This window comes from Ixodes scapularis, unplaced genomic scaffold (genome assembly GCF_016920785.2).
Source record: "Ixodes scapularis isolate PalLabHiFi unplaced genomic scaffold, ASM1692078v2 PGA_scaffold3__209_contigs__length_174095766, whole genome shotgun sequence".
In the NCBI taxonomy this organism is placed as follows: domain Eukaryota; kingdom Metazoa; phylum Arthropoda; class Arachnida; order Ixodida; family Ixodidae; genus Ixodes; species Ixodes scapularis.
The window spans coordinates 40,680,234-40,694,180 of record NW_024609868.1 but is presented as its reverse complement, the minus strand read 5'-3'; the positions used below and the strand labels follow the sequence as shown (position 1 = coordinate 40,694,180).

General features: G+C 46.4%; 1 protein-coding gene across 1 annotated transcript in view; it reads left to right on the top strand.

Moving 5' to 3' along the window:
- The window catches only part of LOC8042265 (endoplasmic reticulum mannosyl-oligosaccharide 1,2-alpha-mannosidase), a 49,833-nt gene extending 36,399 nt beyond the window's left edge, over nucleotides 1-13,434 (top strand). Inside the window, exon 10 of the mRNA XM_029971670.4 lies at nucleotides 11,773-13,434. Coding sequence (XP_029827530.2) covers nucleotides 11,773-11,979 — 207 coding nt within the window. The 3' untranslated portion in view covers nucleotides 11,980-13,434. The remainder of the gene's footprint in view (nucleotides 1-11,772) is intronic.
- Nucleotides 13,435-13,947: the final 513 nt, after the last annotated feature.

Genomic DNA, 13,947 nt, shown 5'->3' with positions numbered 1-13,947 from the left:
AACAGATTTGTTAAGGTTCCTGGTTACACGGGCAGTGCCCGTGTAACCAGGATTTGAAAAGAACAATTATCGGGAGTTAAGCTGATAAAATAGCCAGAGAAATTTACGAGTTATTTTGCATCAAACAGCAAAAGAAGAGCACGTGTATCAGCTGCCGTCACCTGACAAACAAGTGTTTTTTTTTTTTTTTTTTTTTTTTTTTTTTTTTTTTTTTTTTTAAAGCGAGCAGCCAGATAGACGGTACAATAGTGTGTTTTCAATAAACCTTCAGTTGTCCGCGCTTCGTCTCTGTCTGCTTGGTCTCTGTTTTTCGGCGCTTTTCTTCCAAGCAAAAGAAAAAAAAGAAAACGAAACATGCAAAACACTTTTACTTGTTTTTCACTTTTTCTTTTTCTTGCGTATTGAGGTGACGTCTGAAAGCGCTCCGTCTCACTTCGACATGAACTGCAGCGAAGAGTGGGACCTTGACACAAAACAAATGTCATGTTCATTGACCTTGCGAACGTTGCGTTTTCAAACCGTCGTATTTGGAGCCTCGCCATTCGCTTGGTGTCCTCCATAGACGACAGTGATTGGCCCGCACGCGTGCTCTCAGGGAAGTACAGGGTGCGGCCGTAACGACTAACACATGTCACGCCTTGCAAAATTCGAATTACAAACGTACATACCTGAAATTGGGCACGCGAAGGCAGTTTTGCCAGAAGTTTTATGTCTATTTTATTTTAGAGTTCCATTACGAGGCAGAGAAATATTTAAAATAAAGCAAGATCGGAGACCCCTGTTCTTACCAGCCTGTTTGCCGTCTGCACCCTGGTTTACGAGCTCGCTCCCGGGTGGCTTGCTGAATGCAAAAACTCTATACAAACCAATTGTAGAGGATGGAAATGATCGCAATATACTTCATACTTTTAACGAAATGCATGAACAAGGATCACGTGGGAGCAAGCTCACAAACCGGCGTGCAGATGACGAACATCTGATATAGGGCATAGGAAATGCACAACCGCCATTTTTGCTCTACTTTTTTTATATATATATTTTTACCATCTCTGGTTTGAGCTCTGAGAAAGATGGACATAAAACTTCTTTCGAAAGTACGTTGGCGTGCCTAATTTCAAATATGTACGTTTGTAATTCGAATTTTGCAAGGAGCGCCAGTTGTGTTAGTCCTTAATGCCGCACCTTGTAAACGCGTATACATTTATTATTATTATTATTTTAGAGTAAGAACCATGTCTGGGCAAAATAATAATAATAAAACATTGGGAGTTGTAATCTTTTGTTTACAGTCTCGCAGTGGCGTGTGCGAAATTTTGTTTGCGTAGACTTTATTCCGAAAACACGTTCGACCGCGGAGAGTTCCCACGTAACCGAAGAATTAGAAATCACCGCACACTCGCGCATCGCGATTATACGGTATACCAGAAAACCATTAGCGCCAGCTCCCACAACAGCGCGCACGCCAACAGGCGCTGATATATATTTCCTTGATTGGAGGAAAGCGCGCGTTTGGGAGCGATATATTTTATGGAGCCATCCTATATTTTTCTTGCCTCGCTTTATTTCTTCCTCCCGTTGTCTCGCGCGCACGTGGAGGCAAGTTTCCTCAACTTCGACTTTCCTTATTTTGTTTTACTTTTATTATTTTTGTGTCGCGGTTTATGTTTCTTTGGGGGCACCTATCGAGTGTGTCGACACGCCACCTAGAAGACAAGGCCTGCGTGCGCATTAGTGGATTACGTAAACATTAGTTGATCCATGCAGCCTCGGAGATTTGCCGTAGCGCACCGCCAACGGGTGGAAAGGGGGATCGTAATGGGACGCTGTAATTAAGACGTGTGCGTGCATGTTGGTTAGCTGAGCGTAGTTCACAATTAAGGCATTTTTCCTCCTACGCACAATCGTATCCTATACGCAGGTGGGTCGACAGGAAAAGAAAGATTGCTCGATAAGGGCTCAGCTTGTTTTTATTTTTTACTTTTGTGTGTGTGTGTGTCTCTCTCTTCAGTACATGTTACAGTATTGTATGACGCTGCCACAGCTGTGCTATGCTTGACGATTGGCGTCCAAGAGGCCCAGTCTTCATAGACGTCAGAGCCTGGATAGACATAATTTCAAAATAGATCCATGAGGATCCAGAGTTCTGTCTTTCTGCTGACGCAATATACGCAGCAATCGAAGATTAGTACTGCGGTTGGATGCCATTCCTATTGAAGTACATCGAACGAAGATACGCTTGCTGGTCATTTAGTTGAAATCAAACAACAGAGCACTATAGATTGATCCCGGGGTAGTCATAAATGCTCTAGAAACGCAAAACACTTCACACCGGTAGCAGCCAGCGAGCGTTATGGTACTGTCCAAACGTCGAGAACGGCCGGTGCCCTCTCCCTCTTTTACCCCGCCGAATCCGTTGAAATTCCCGGATGTACGGAGGCGGCGCTGCATTCGAACAAAATTGCGGCTCCCTGAGAATGGCGAGCCGGCCAACCAGCCGGGCAGACGACAGCAAGACGGAGCAAGCGTGTCGAAGGTTCGCTCCCATACCTGACAAACGCCGTGAGGTGCTGCAGCATGACAGGAACTCGACGAACCGTCCTTATTCGCGCATATAAGCCAGCTTTTTTCTAAGAAGAAATTATTAGTTTTTCGTGATATAAGAAAAAATTATTTCAACAATACAAGGCAACGTTGCACCCAGGAAATTGCGTGTTTTTTTTTTGTGTTTTTTTTTTTTTTTTTTTTTTTGTTATTGCGTTGCTTTTTAGTGTCCACTGTGCGTTGACAGCATAGGCATTCTTCCTCCCTCCTCGGCTCCCATGCACACTCTTTCATCTTTATTTTTTGGTCTTTCGCACTCACACGTCGACGGTAGCGCCGCCTGGTTAGCTTCCGAGATAGCAGACGACATTTTTCAAAGGATGTCATTAGTCATTCGTATGGAGGGGCTCTATGCGGTTTGCCTCCGCCATCCCACGCCACCTTCCAGTGTAATGGAGTCATGGGCAGAGACAGAGGTAAATATTCTAGGGAACTGCTGGAGGCCTATATGGATTAAACAAACTATACTCGTTTTCACTTCAAAAACCGCTGTAAAAAAAAAAAAAAAAGTTCTTCTTGTGGAGCGTTATGCCCGTGTCCCACTAGAGCGACAGACAGAAACAAATGAGAGCGACAAGCCTCAAGCACATGCAGCATGCTCGCGATGGTACCTTTTGCAGGCGTTTAGTCGTTCGATGCTTGTGAAGTAAGCACGAGCGATTGCAAGCCTGCCAAAGATATATCCTCACGTGCATGATGCTTGTGGTTGAGCATAGCCTCCTTTATTCTACAAAGCCTCTCAAATCGCAGAAGACTCTGGTTTGAGGTTTGTCGCTGTCGTTTGTTTCTGTCTCTCGCTCTAATGGGACACGGGCACAATGCCCGATTCCTCGTTTTACGTAGAGAATGAGGTATATGTGACCTTATCCAAGAGGTACACGTTTCCAACGCCAAAAGCGTCGCTTCTCCTTCTTCCTCCGACAATCAAATGTTGTAAGAACGACTTTGCGCGGCGTATGAATAATGCCTAAAACTTATATTTATTGATATTTTCCTCGAGGTGAAAACGATTATAGGAGCACGAGTGCTGCGGATCAGACGTAAATCAACATAGAAAAGAGATTGATTTTATTGACAAGTAGTCATAATTATGAAGTTATTTTGTATTTAAACGGTTGTAAGTTCGTATTTGGTTTTGTATTTTTCCGCTGCGGTTGCTGTGTTGTTTCTTTCCTTCGATAAAAAGAAATAAATAAAAAATCGTAAGTTATCAGCGCTTGTCTTGTCTACTACTTCTATTCTGGTCTTTGTGTTTTTGTGCGCTGTATCTTATTTTCTGTTCCGACAGCTTTCTCGTCTTCCACCGTGGTCTGTACTTTCCGCACTTACGGGAGCCGTCCACGGTGCACTCTCCGTGCTTCGTAGTTGCGGACAGTCCACGATAGACGCTCATATTGTCCGTGTTACTCGTCACCAAGGTGCCAGAGGAACGCGTATTTTTTTCTTTCTCGTTACTAAAATTGTTTTAAGATTGTTGTTTCTTAAGCCGTATCTTTTTTTTCTTTTAATATTTGGCGTTAAAGTGGCCGCTTCTCGCAAGCGGGACTCGATCCAAACTGTCTGCGAGCTCTATTTCCCTATCTGGCGGATCACGTGCTGGCCCTCGCAACGAACACGTGGCCGTCAGTGAGGCAACACGGCGCCCGACGTATATACCGTGATTACGATATTTCATTTATGCGACCGCTTCGGCAATGCTAGCAATTGGCTCGTTTCCAAACGATGACTCGAGTCGTGTGTTAGTTTCTTTTTCATTTATTTTACTTGTGTGTTGTTTTGTTTTTCGCCTTGATTGTTTTAGTGTCCTTATTTGTCGCCGTGTCGGGACGCGTATTTTGTAAACGGTGGGCGACGAAAAATGCCGCCGTTGACCTGTCAATGCCAAGAGCTCGTGTTGGTAAACGCGCTTGCTCACGCTCAGAAAAAAAAAAAAAAAAAAAAAAGAAAGCCGTTTACAACTCCCTGTAACACCGGATTCGAGCGTAGCTCTTGAGGAGGAGGATGGAAGGGTAGTGAGGGATAGGATGGAAGAGTACTCAGGGATAGGTGACTTCCTGAGGTCACATGACATAAGGGGGGGGGGGGGGTGTCACGGGGGATCACGTGACCTCGGGGGGTCACGTGACATCAGGGGTCATGTGGCCTCAGGGGGGTCACGTGGCCTCGCGGTTACGCCGACGGCGACACCGCTCAAGCCGGAAACGGGCCCCTAAGAGCTGCGCTCTAAGACGCGTTAGGAACAAAATGGTCAGATGTCATCACCCTAAGCAAAGCGCATATCAAGGTATTCTAGTGCCGACACTTCTGTCTGTCACGGAGTAAAGACATCTTTTGTTGCACTCAGGGAGCCAATGCGTGACACGTTGGCGCACTCAGTGCGTGATTTGAGCGGTAAAATGGCGCCTATGCATTAGCATAGCATTAGCTAACGTTGACATTTGCTAAGGCTACGCGCTCGAGCTGAGTCACACCGGTTAAGAAAAAAACGATTGGGCGGAAATTTGGCTATGATGTCACCACTCAAGCAAAATCGCGTGTGTGTATGAAGGCACTCTGGTGATTTTCATGGTCCTCCCCGTGACGCCTGCATGGGTAAACACAGTGGTTGAACCTTAGCTAGCTACAGCCAACGTTACTCGATTACCTCTGTTGTGGAACTCCCGAGGAGGGGGGTCGGTACCCCCACTCACTCCCTGCCAGCCCGGCAAGCAACGTTGAGCACCCCCCCCCCCCCCCCCCCCCTTTTTCCCCGTCGTTTAAAGGTTAAGAAACATTTTTGGGGGAAAGGAAGACAGGGGAGGAGGAAGCGGACGGAATGTTGAGAGGAGAGGAGGAAACATCTTCCTCTCTTCAGCATCTCGTCTGCTTCGTCCTCCCCAGCCAGAAAACTTTTCTTAATCTGTCACTGACTTATAGACCTTTCTAATGTTTACAAATCCACAGCTCAGCGTGCGATCTCCACAGCTCAGCACGCGCGTGTGCGTCGCTTCGGAAAGCGAGCAAATCACGCACGATACGCGCGAACACTGAAAATGAAACCGGCCAGCAGCCCTTTTCTGGAAAGGTCTATAGTAGGTATTCACTAGACGCCATATTTGAGGGCAATGTTTAGAGTGGATGCTCAGTACGAGCTCACGATAATAGCCTGCTAAGACCGGCGCCTTGATGGCGCTAAATGCACGCTCCAAAAGGACTGCGGAAGCTCGCCGTCAGCACGCGCTCAGCAGCAGCGCGCACGGATATGACCGCCAGTGAATACCCATATAGTATTCACCAGCCGCCATAGCTACGTGCGCGACTGCTGAGCGCATGCTGACGGCGAGCTTCCACAGTTATTTTGCAGCGTGCATTCTTCACAATCAAGATAACCTGTCTTAGCAGCCTATTAATGTAAGCTCGTTCTGAGCATGCGCTGTAAACAGCGCCCTCAATTATGGCGTCCAGTGAATACCCCCTTTATTTTCGCTTCAAAACTGTGTGTTTGATAGAGTACGGTGAAACGCCCTGTAGACGCTGTGCTTCGAAACACACGTACTCTACAGAGTACACTGCAGGTTACCATAGCCGCCGTCCCCCAAAAACGGTGGCGCGTCAAACGACGAGAGACAAGCCGTGTAGGGGGAGACGGGAGGGTACTGCTCGTGCAAGCAGCGTCTATGAGCACCTCCGTAACTGAGCTAATCTAGTAACGTTGGCTGCAGCAATACCCCCTAGGAGACAAAAGGCCCGCGCATGACGTCATCGTTAGTGGATCCCCGACCGTTCCCACAAGCGGCAAACACGTCGAAGCTCGACGAGACTCACTGCAAAGCGGCAGACGCGTCCGTCTTGGCGACGTCGACGCATGCTAGCGTCGTGGTAGCCGTGAGACGCCGCGAGACGTGCTGGTGACGATGCTGACGCAAGCTAGGCGCTGCTGCCTGGATGCACTAGTGATGACGTTTAGGGGGAAAGGGCTCACGCCGGTTGTCTTCTAGGTGGCATGCGGAACGCATGTTCGTCTGTTTCTTGCGCAGGGGTGGCGGTGACGTCAGAACGCCGACCTCTGATTGGCTCTGGTTGGAACAATAGTGGGTCCACTTCAAGGCAGCTAGCATTGAGGTCTACCCACTGTTCTTCCGTCCAGAGCCAATCATAGCTCGGCTTTCTGACGTCCCTGCGAACCCCGCGCAAAAAGCAGACGAACTTGACGTAGACATATTGCTAAATTACCCAGACATCAACGAGAATATGGGCGCCTCGCGCCTTCGCCTTTCCCGTATAAAATGTTCGAGTTAAATAACCGAAACAAGGCGTTGACAAACGCGCGTGCATGATGCCTTTTGTTTTATTTAGGCTTTTGGTTTAGAACAGTTCCCGCTGCAGACGCGTGCGGCGCGTAGACCTACATTCCCAGCATTCTCGTGGATGCTGGGATATAATGTAGCAGTAGGTATATATTGTCTGCAACCGTTGCTTCGATCGCGTCATCAGGATGGGCGCTTGTGTACGCGTCGCAACAGCCTCCGTGGGACTAGTACTTACGAGTACGAATAACTGTCGATATCGATAGCTGGGACATTTGCCTAATCTGATGGACGTTCGCCGCCTCGGGCCACGACAACCACCAGAGCTTGACGTGCCTTCGTTGTCCCGTTGTCTGGTAGTCGGTTTTGCGATTATCGCACGATCTTGGCCGACGGAACGGCGAGCATTCGACTCTGATAACAAAAACTAAATTATGAAACAAAACTAAAAAAAGCCCTTTCGAGCAATTGGCAAGTGCCGTGGCTATTTGCCAATTGAGGATTGAAGGAGAAGAAAAACAGACATGAAAGCAGTGGTGTTATGGCTGCGCTATTTGCGCCAGCGTTATGTCGAAAGTTCATACAACTTTCTCAATACCGAAAATAATTGCTCACGTTGCGCTACCCTGTCGGATCCTTAAAGCAGGTTTGAGCAAAGTTTCTTAGCTTTCGCTTATCGCTTCGAATAACGAACTTATCCCGGAGGTTCTGCGCTATTTCCCATTGCTCGTCTGTTAGGGCGGATTAGTGAGCTCCGTTGAGTGCGCTTCTCAAAGCGCAATCTTCTACTGCGGACCAGCGACATCCTCGGGATGGACTCGCGGTTTTGCAGATCTCGCTTGGCCGCAGCGAAGCCGTGTGCTGTGGGGAAAAGCACTCCTTCAGAACAGGATGAGATTGAATTCGAATAATGCTGTTGTGACACTGTATTTTGTCGTAAATATTTTTAAAATAAGACTGCGGAAAGTATATCTGATGTACTGTGATGTCCAGACCAGTTGTATGTTGACAGTGATGTGATTGGTGCGCCATTTGTGCCAAACTGCGCAAACCTGATTACTCTGGTACATTCTGCTACATTTTACAAAATGTGAGGAAGTTTCGCTAACAGTGCGGCAAAACTTAATTTCACTTTAAGTATAGTGGACATATAATAGCATGGGCCTCTTTACCCGGCCGTATCGTTACGATATACTTATGCGAGTTTTCAGAACTCTCGATTATCGCCTCAAATAACGTATTCTTCGATCGCATTTCATATCAAAGACTGGCAGTACTCGGAAGTTTCGCAATAATTTTCATGTTCGTGGTCTGTTCTGCAGGGTTAGTTACGTTGAGTGCGCTTTTCACCGCGCACTGGTGTACTGCGGAGAAGCGACAGCCGCGGAGTAGGCATCGCGATTTTGAATGTCTTGCTTCGCCCTAGCGCACCCCCGTGCTGAGGGGAAAGCACTTCTCCAGAGCGAGACGCGACACATTTTTTGAATACAACTTTGGCTTGTATGATATACTGCGATATCCTGGCGGTACCTCTTTCCAATTCGAAATTTAGCGAGGATACTTGGGTATATTTATACGCACTCTTTTGTAGATTTATTTTATGCCAACTTCTTTCTTTAGTTATCACTTCTATATTGTTGTTAATAAATTCGAACTAAATTGACAGGAGCAGTGGATTGAAGCTCGAGAACAACATTAACGAATTTGGCGGGATTGTTTATAAGAGGGCATATTGATCGGTCACATTCCCATTTTTGTTGTGAAGTCCTAGATATAAAATGTAATTATTGGCGTTCATAATCAAATGACAAGTGCTTTGTTTTTTATATGAATTATAAATTGTTGTTTATTACAACCTTTACAACTTAAAGGAATCATTAATTTAGGTGCTCGAAATTATTTTATTCTAATATTATCTCAATAGGATTCATGACCTAAAATCACCATTCACGGCAATTCGTGCTGTTTTTCATCAGTCATCTTCTTGTTACCGTGTCTGGTGCTTCTCCACGCAACTAAACCTTAGTTCTGTGTTCGAGGGAATCGCTCCTGCTTTGCAATTGATGCTAACAAAGGGTTACACGTAAGTGAGACGGCAAAGCAGACATTGCCTTTTAGTTAGTTGTACAGGCCGACACATTAATATTAACATAATATTTTAAATGGTACGAATAAAACTAAAATGTGCGCTCGTACTTCATTTTTTTTTTCTGCTTCAGATATTAATTTTGGCTGCTCCAAGAGCTGCTGCAAAATTTATTCAGACCGGTAACATCACGGTATGCATCATTTTCCAAAGCACCAGCTGTTCGTGCAATTTTTAATGCACCCGAAAATGCTCGAAGTAATATCGGAATGAAGGATCGATCTTGATTTTTTTTTTTTTTTTTATTAGATATTTAAGGAGGGATGCTTAGGTATGGCGAGCTTTTTTTGAATAACCTTGATAAAGTGTGGCTGGGCTGTCGGTTTAAGTTTTGTCGTGTTTCTTGTTTTTGTTACAGTTACCGCCTATACGCCCAAACTTATCAGGGACCTTAATACGGGCCTCCAACCTTCTTAACTTGAAACTAAATTGGCTTTAGCAGCAGACGAACGCAGGCTTGGAAATAACCAAAACAGATTCTGTTGGAACTTTTTTTTTTAGTAGGGCATGTATTTATCGCCTGTACGCTTAGTCTGTATTACAATAATACTCTACATGCAAAATGTCATTAAGGTGCGTGTCGCAGCTTTATTTTTAACTGAATAGAGAATTTCCCAATTTCATTCGACCTTACGAACTTGCGCAAAAAAAAAAAAATCCAATTCGACAGTGAATTTATTTTTATTTTAACGATATTGTAGTGGAATACTTTCGTTTTGTTCGATACCCGGAATAAGCGTGTTACAGCTAGAGGGTCACTCTTCATCAATCAGCAAGTGACTGCTGCAGCGTTCATTTATAAACAGAAAGAATGGCACTTGTCATCGATGCTAATACCGTAGTTACGTGAGCACCCTTAACCGCAGTTAAGTGTGACTGAAGTCAGACTTAGCCGCGGTTAAGGGTGCCCCTGTAACAGGTGTATAGCTAACAGCAACCGCTGACCACATCTTAAGCGTAACTGCGGTTTAGGATGGCCGCACCTTACCCGCGATTAGAGGTGCCCGTGTCACACTTCACTGCGACGTCACACCCAACTGCGGCTAAGGCTGCCCGTGTAGCTATAGATACAAGCGGTATGCTCTGTAGCGGAATTCGTCCCTTCCGAGAGCGACCGGACTAGCGCGCGTGGCTCGCTCTCAGCGATCGGGAAACTAACGCAAGCCACCGTGCTTGTAGCTCGACGGCTTGCGTGAACAGGCGACAAGAATGAAGATAACTGAGGTATAGGGACGTGACGTGAACGGTCGAAGACTACGCGCGATACGTACGAGGGAGAATTTTTCTTGCTGCATCCGAGCAAGTCTCGCGATTTTCGTATGCGTTGCCGCACCGCATACCTGTCCGGGTGAACTGTCTTGGCGCGCAGGGAACAGCGCACGTGGCCGACCAAATTAAATTACACGTGTCTTCCCGCTCCGTGCCAGCTGGCAATTTCCCTGGCATTGCGTGACTGTCATTTAAAACTGCAGCATTCACGTAACGCAGTTTCGACTGCGCGTGTCGTGGGACGTTAGTCGGACGTCTCTGGCACAGGGATGACGTGGATGAGTTGTCGAAGCGGCGTGTCACGTGATTGGATGAGGAGAGCATGGGGTGAATTTGCTTATTTCTCCGAGCAGGTTCCCCGGAACCTGCAACTTTCTCGCGACCAATACCCGGCCTTGGAAAACGGTACTGGTCTGTAGAGATATAAATATAAAAACATAATACTGACTGTAAAAAAATATGAAGAAAACATGTTCAAGGGGGGAAGGGGGGGGGGCACTACCCAGAGAACAATTTCTGCAAAAAAAATCGATTTTGAAAAACGCCATATTTTGCATCCACCAACACCTAGAAAGTATTCTCAGAAAGTTTCATTAGTTTACACCGCATAGTTAATTTTTTTAGAAATTATTTTCGGTCCATTGATGCGAAAGCAGAGGTAGGGGTTGGAACACTTTGAACGCATTTTTCTCCGTTCCATTTTTTTGGCATAAGAGGAAAGACTCACTCATTGTTTTTCCTAACTGGAATTTTATGGGCCATACAACTGTGGAATTGTTTTTTGACATTGTGGATTACTTTTACAAAGGATATTAAGATTTTGTGGACGATATAAAAGGCAAAAAAATATTTGATTTTTTACTGCTATATTAGCATAAAATAAATTACTTTTTGGAAATTTTGTTTTCACAGTTGCGCTCCCAGGCATTCTGCTGCCGATATAGAGTAGAAAAATGTTGGGTATTATACATTAGTTTCCTAACTATAATCTTGCTAACAAAGTACGTGTGTTCCTGATACAAACGACTATAATTTATTTTACAATTCATATATACAGATGGAACTTTGCATTGCATTCTGCCTTGCAACTTCCAGTATATACTGTAAATTTCATTCATATTAAGCCATAGGTTCAATAGTTAACCTTCTTGGGTAGTGTCCCCCTTAACGAAGGGTTTATTTCCTGTATGCAATCAGTTTTTATGTATTTATTTGCAAATACTGCACACCCTGTTAGGGCGCAGGAGTGGTTTACGTAAACTCAGTATTCTGTACAAGCAAGCAACAAATCACACGGCCGGAGTTATAGTTTCTATTTTAGCACGAATTATTTTGGTTTATGTATCCATGCCATCGGTCTAAATGCGCAATACCGTGTCCCTTCTTTTTTTTTTTTTTTTTTCTTTTTGTAAGCGCTTTAGGGATTAAACGGTGCTGTGACCAGAGGGGCGGATGCCTTTCTCTGCGCAGGTGGAGGGCGGCGGCTACACGAGCATCAGCAGCGTGCAGAACGCCAAGGCCACCAAGCCCCGGGACATGATGGAGAGCTTCTTCCTGGGCGAAACGCTCAAGTACCTCTTCCTGCTCTTCAGCGACGGCGACGACCTGGAACGCTACTCGCCGCACAAGTTTGTCTTCAACACCGAGGCGCATTTGCTGCCCATCTACAGCTCCTGAGAGCGCCTTGTGTGCGGACGCCGTGGACAGTGTGCAATGGCCCTACCTCGGGCATCCAGGAGGGACAGGCGCAACGAGACTTCAGTCACTTCGATACAGTTTGTCGTTGACCCTCGGAACATCCGAGACTTTGCGAAATGATCGCGTAATGTCGCTGGTATGCGATGGCCTTTATGGAAAGGATGCGCTCTCAAGGACTCGAGCGTTCATGTTAGTCATTTTTTGTTCACAATCGCTGTAATACGCCGAAGAACTGTGGCAGTCTGGAGACATTGCCGCATCTTTGAGGAGTGCAACCTCAGGTGTTCCGAAAGTCTGCGACAGATGGCGCTCGGAAGCCACGCCCAGGCTGCCTCCTCATCGGGCTCAAGTTGTTGATTTTTTTTTTCTTCCCGCTGTGGCGGTCCTCCAGGAAGTGCTTCTGGACCAACACCGCCGGTCGATGCCGTCAAACTGCGTATGGTGATGCGAAAAAGAGCTTCGCGACAAGTTGCTCCGGTAGAAGCTCTCTCGATGCTCATTGTTGTTGTCGATTCCCGGGATAGCTGCTGAAAGACTGACTACTCGCGTTGTGCCGGCAACAAACGGAGGTTAGTCATAGTGGGGGTTTGCCGTAAACACAAAGCAGATTTTTAAGCCAACGTGTGTCTACAAACAGGACAACCTCCTCCCATGAAGACCTCTGCACTCTTTCCACTTTAACTGAGCGAACGCCGATGAGGAGACAAGCGGGAAGCGGGAATCACAAATAATGGCGACCATAGAGCTTTGTGGGAGGAGTTTGCCCTGCTTTTCTTAATGTACAACAGGCTGTAGTCAGGCTTAACCGGGCTAACCATGTGCGTGGACTGATCTGCGTCATTCCCTGGGACATATTTATGAGCTCCATATAGTTGCCTTCCAGAGGTTGTGAAAATGCGAAGCCTGACACGCACTCACAGGTCTATTAACAGAAGTGAAGGTCGGAGGCTGCCTAAAGGGTATCCTAGCTTGCGGTCCGGTTAAGTCTGTTTCTGACTTTATTCTTCGTGGACATTGAGCAATATCAGAAGCAAAATCCCAGTTAGGGAATGCGGTATTTGTAAATAAATATAAATAACTAAATAATGAAGGCAGTCTCGGGAACTCGTTGGCGCACTTCGCCCGACCGACACTGTGCATGTGGCATAACGGCCCGAAATGAAGCGTGTGCTTCGATACTTGGGGACAGGGCAGAAGATGGGAGTCCCAGCTTATAGGATTAAATAAACAAACTGACGCAATGGCAACTAAGCATCCGTCTTTCTTCTAAACGCAAGTTCCGTGACGGGCCTCGCCCTCTTCAATCGAGTCTTGCGATGGTGGCATCGCTTTTGTGATATTGTTGTCATGGTGTCGTGATATCGTTCCTGTCGTCTTTTCTTCGAGCCAAAATCGGTGTGTCGTAATAAACTGCTGACATTCCACGAACGTTAATATGTTCCGAAAGTGTGACGTTGGAAAGGGGACGTCGCAAGGTGGGCAATTATCAAGACGAGACTCATCTCGGTGTGTGTGCCTCAAACCAGGCAGGTGTGTCGTCTGAAGCGTGGTCCCGCACGTCCTTGTCAATATCGATTCTTCGCAAGCGCATACGTCGCCGATGACAGACATACCCGCATGCCGTGGACATATGACCGCAGACTTGTGGCCATTTGTCAAAACTATTTCTACACTCACGACTGGTGTGTGTGACGGGAGGAGGGTTTGAAGCAAAGTCTAGCGCGAAGCGTAAGTTCGTCTGCTTCTTTTTCAAGGGTTGTGGTGACGCCAGAACGCCGATCTCTGATTGACTCTGATTGAAGGATGTAGTGGGTAATCCTCAAGGCAGCTTGCTTTGAGGTCTACCCACCCTCTGTAATTCAATCAGCTCGGCGTTCTGGCGTCACCACAAGCCCCGCAACAGAAGCGGACGAACTTGCGCTTCGCATAGTCCGTTTCACTTAGACC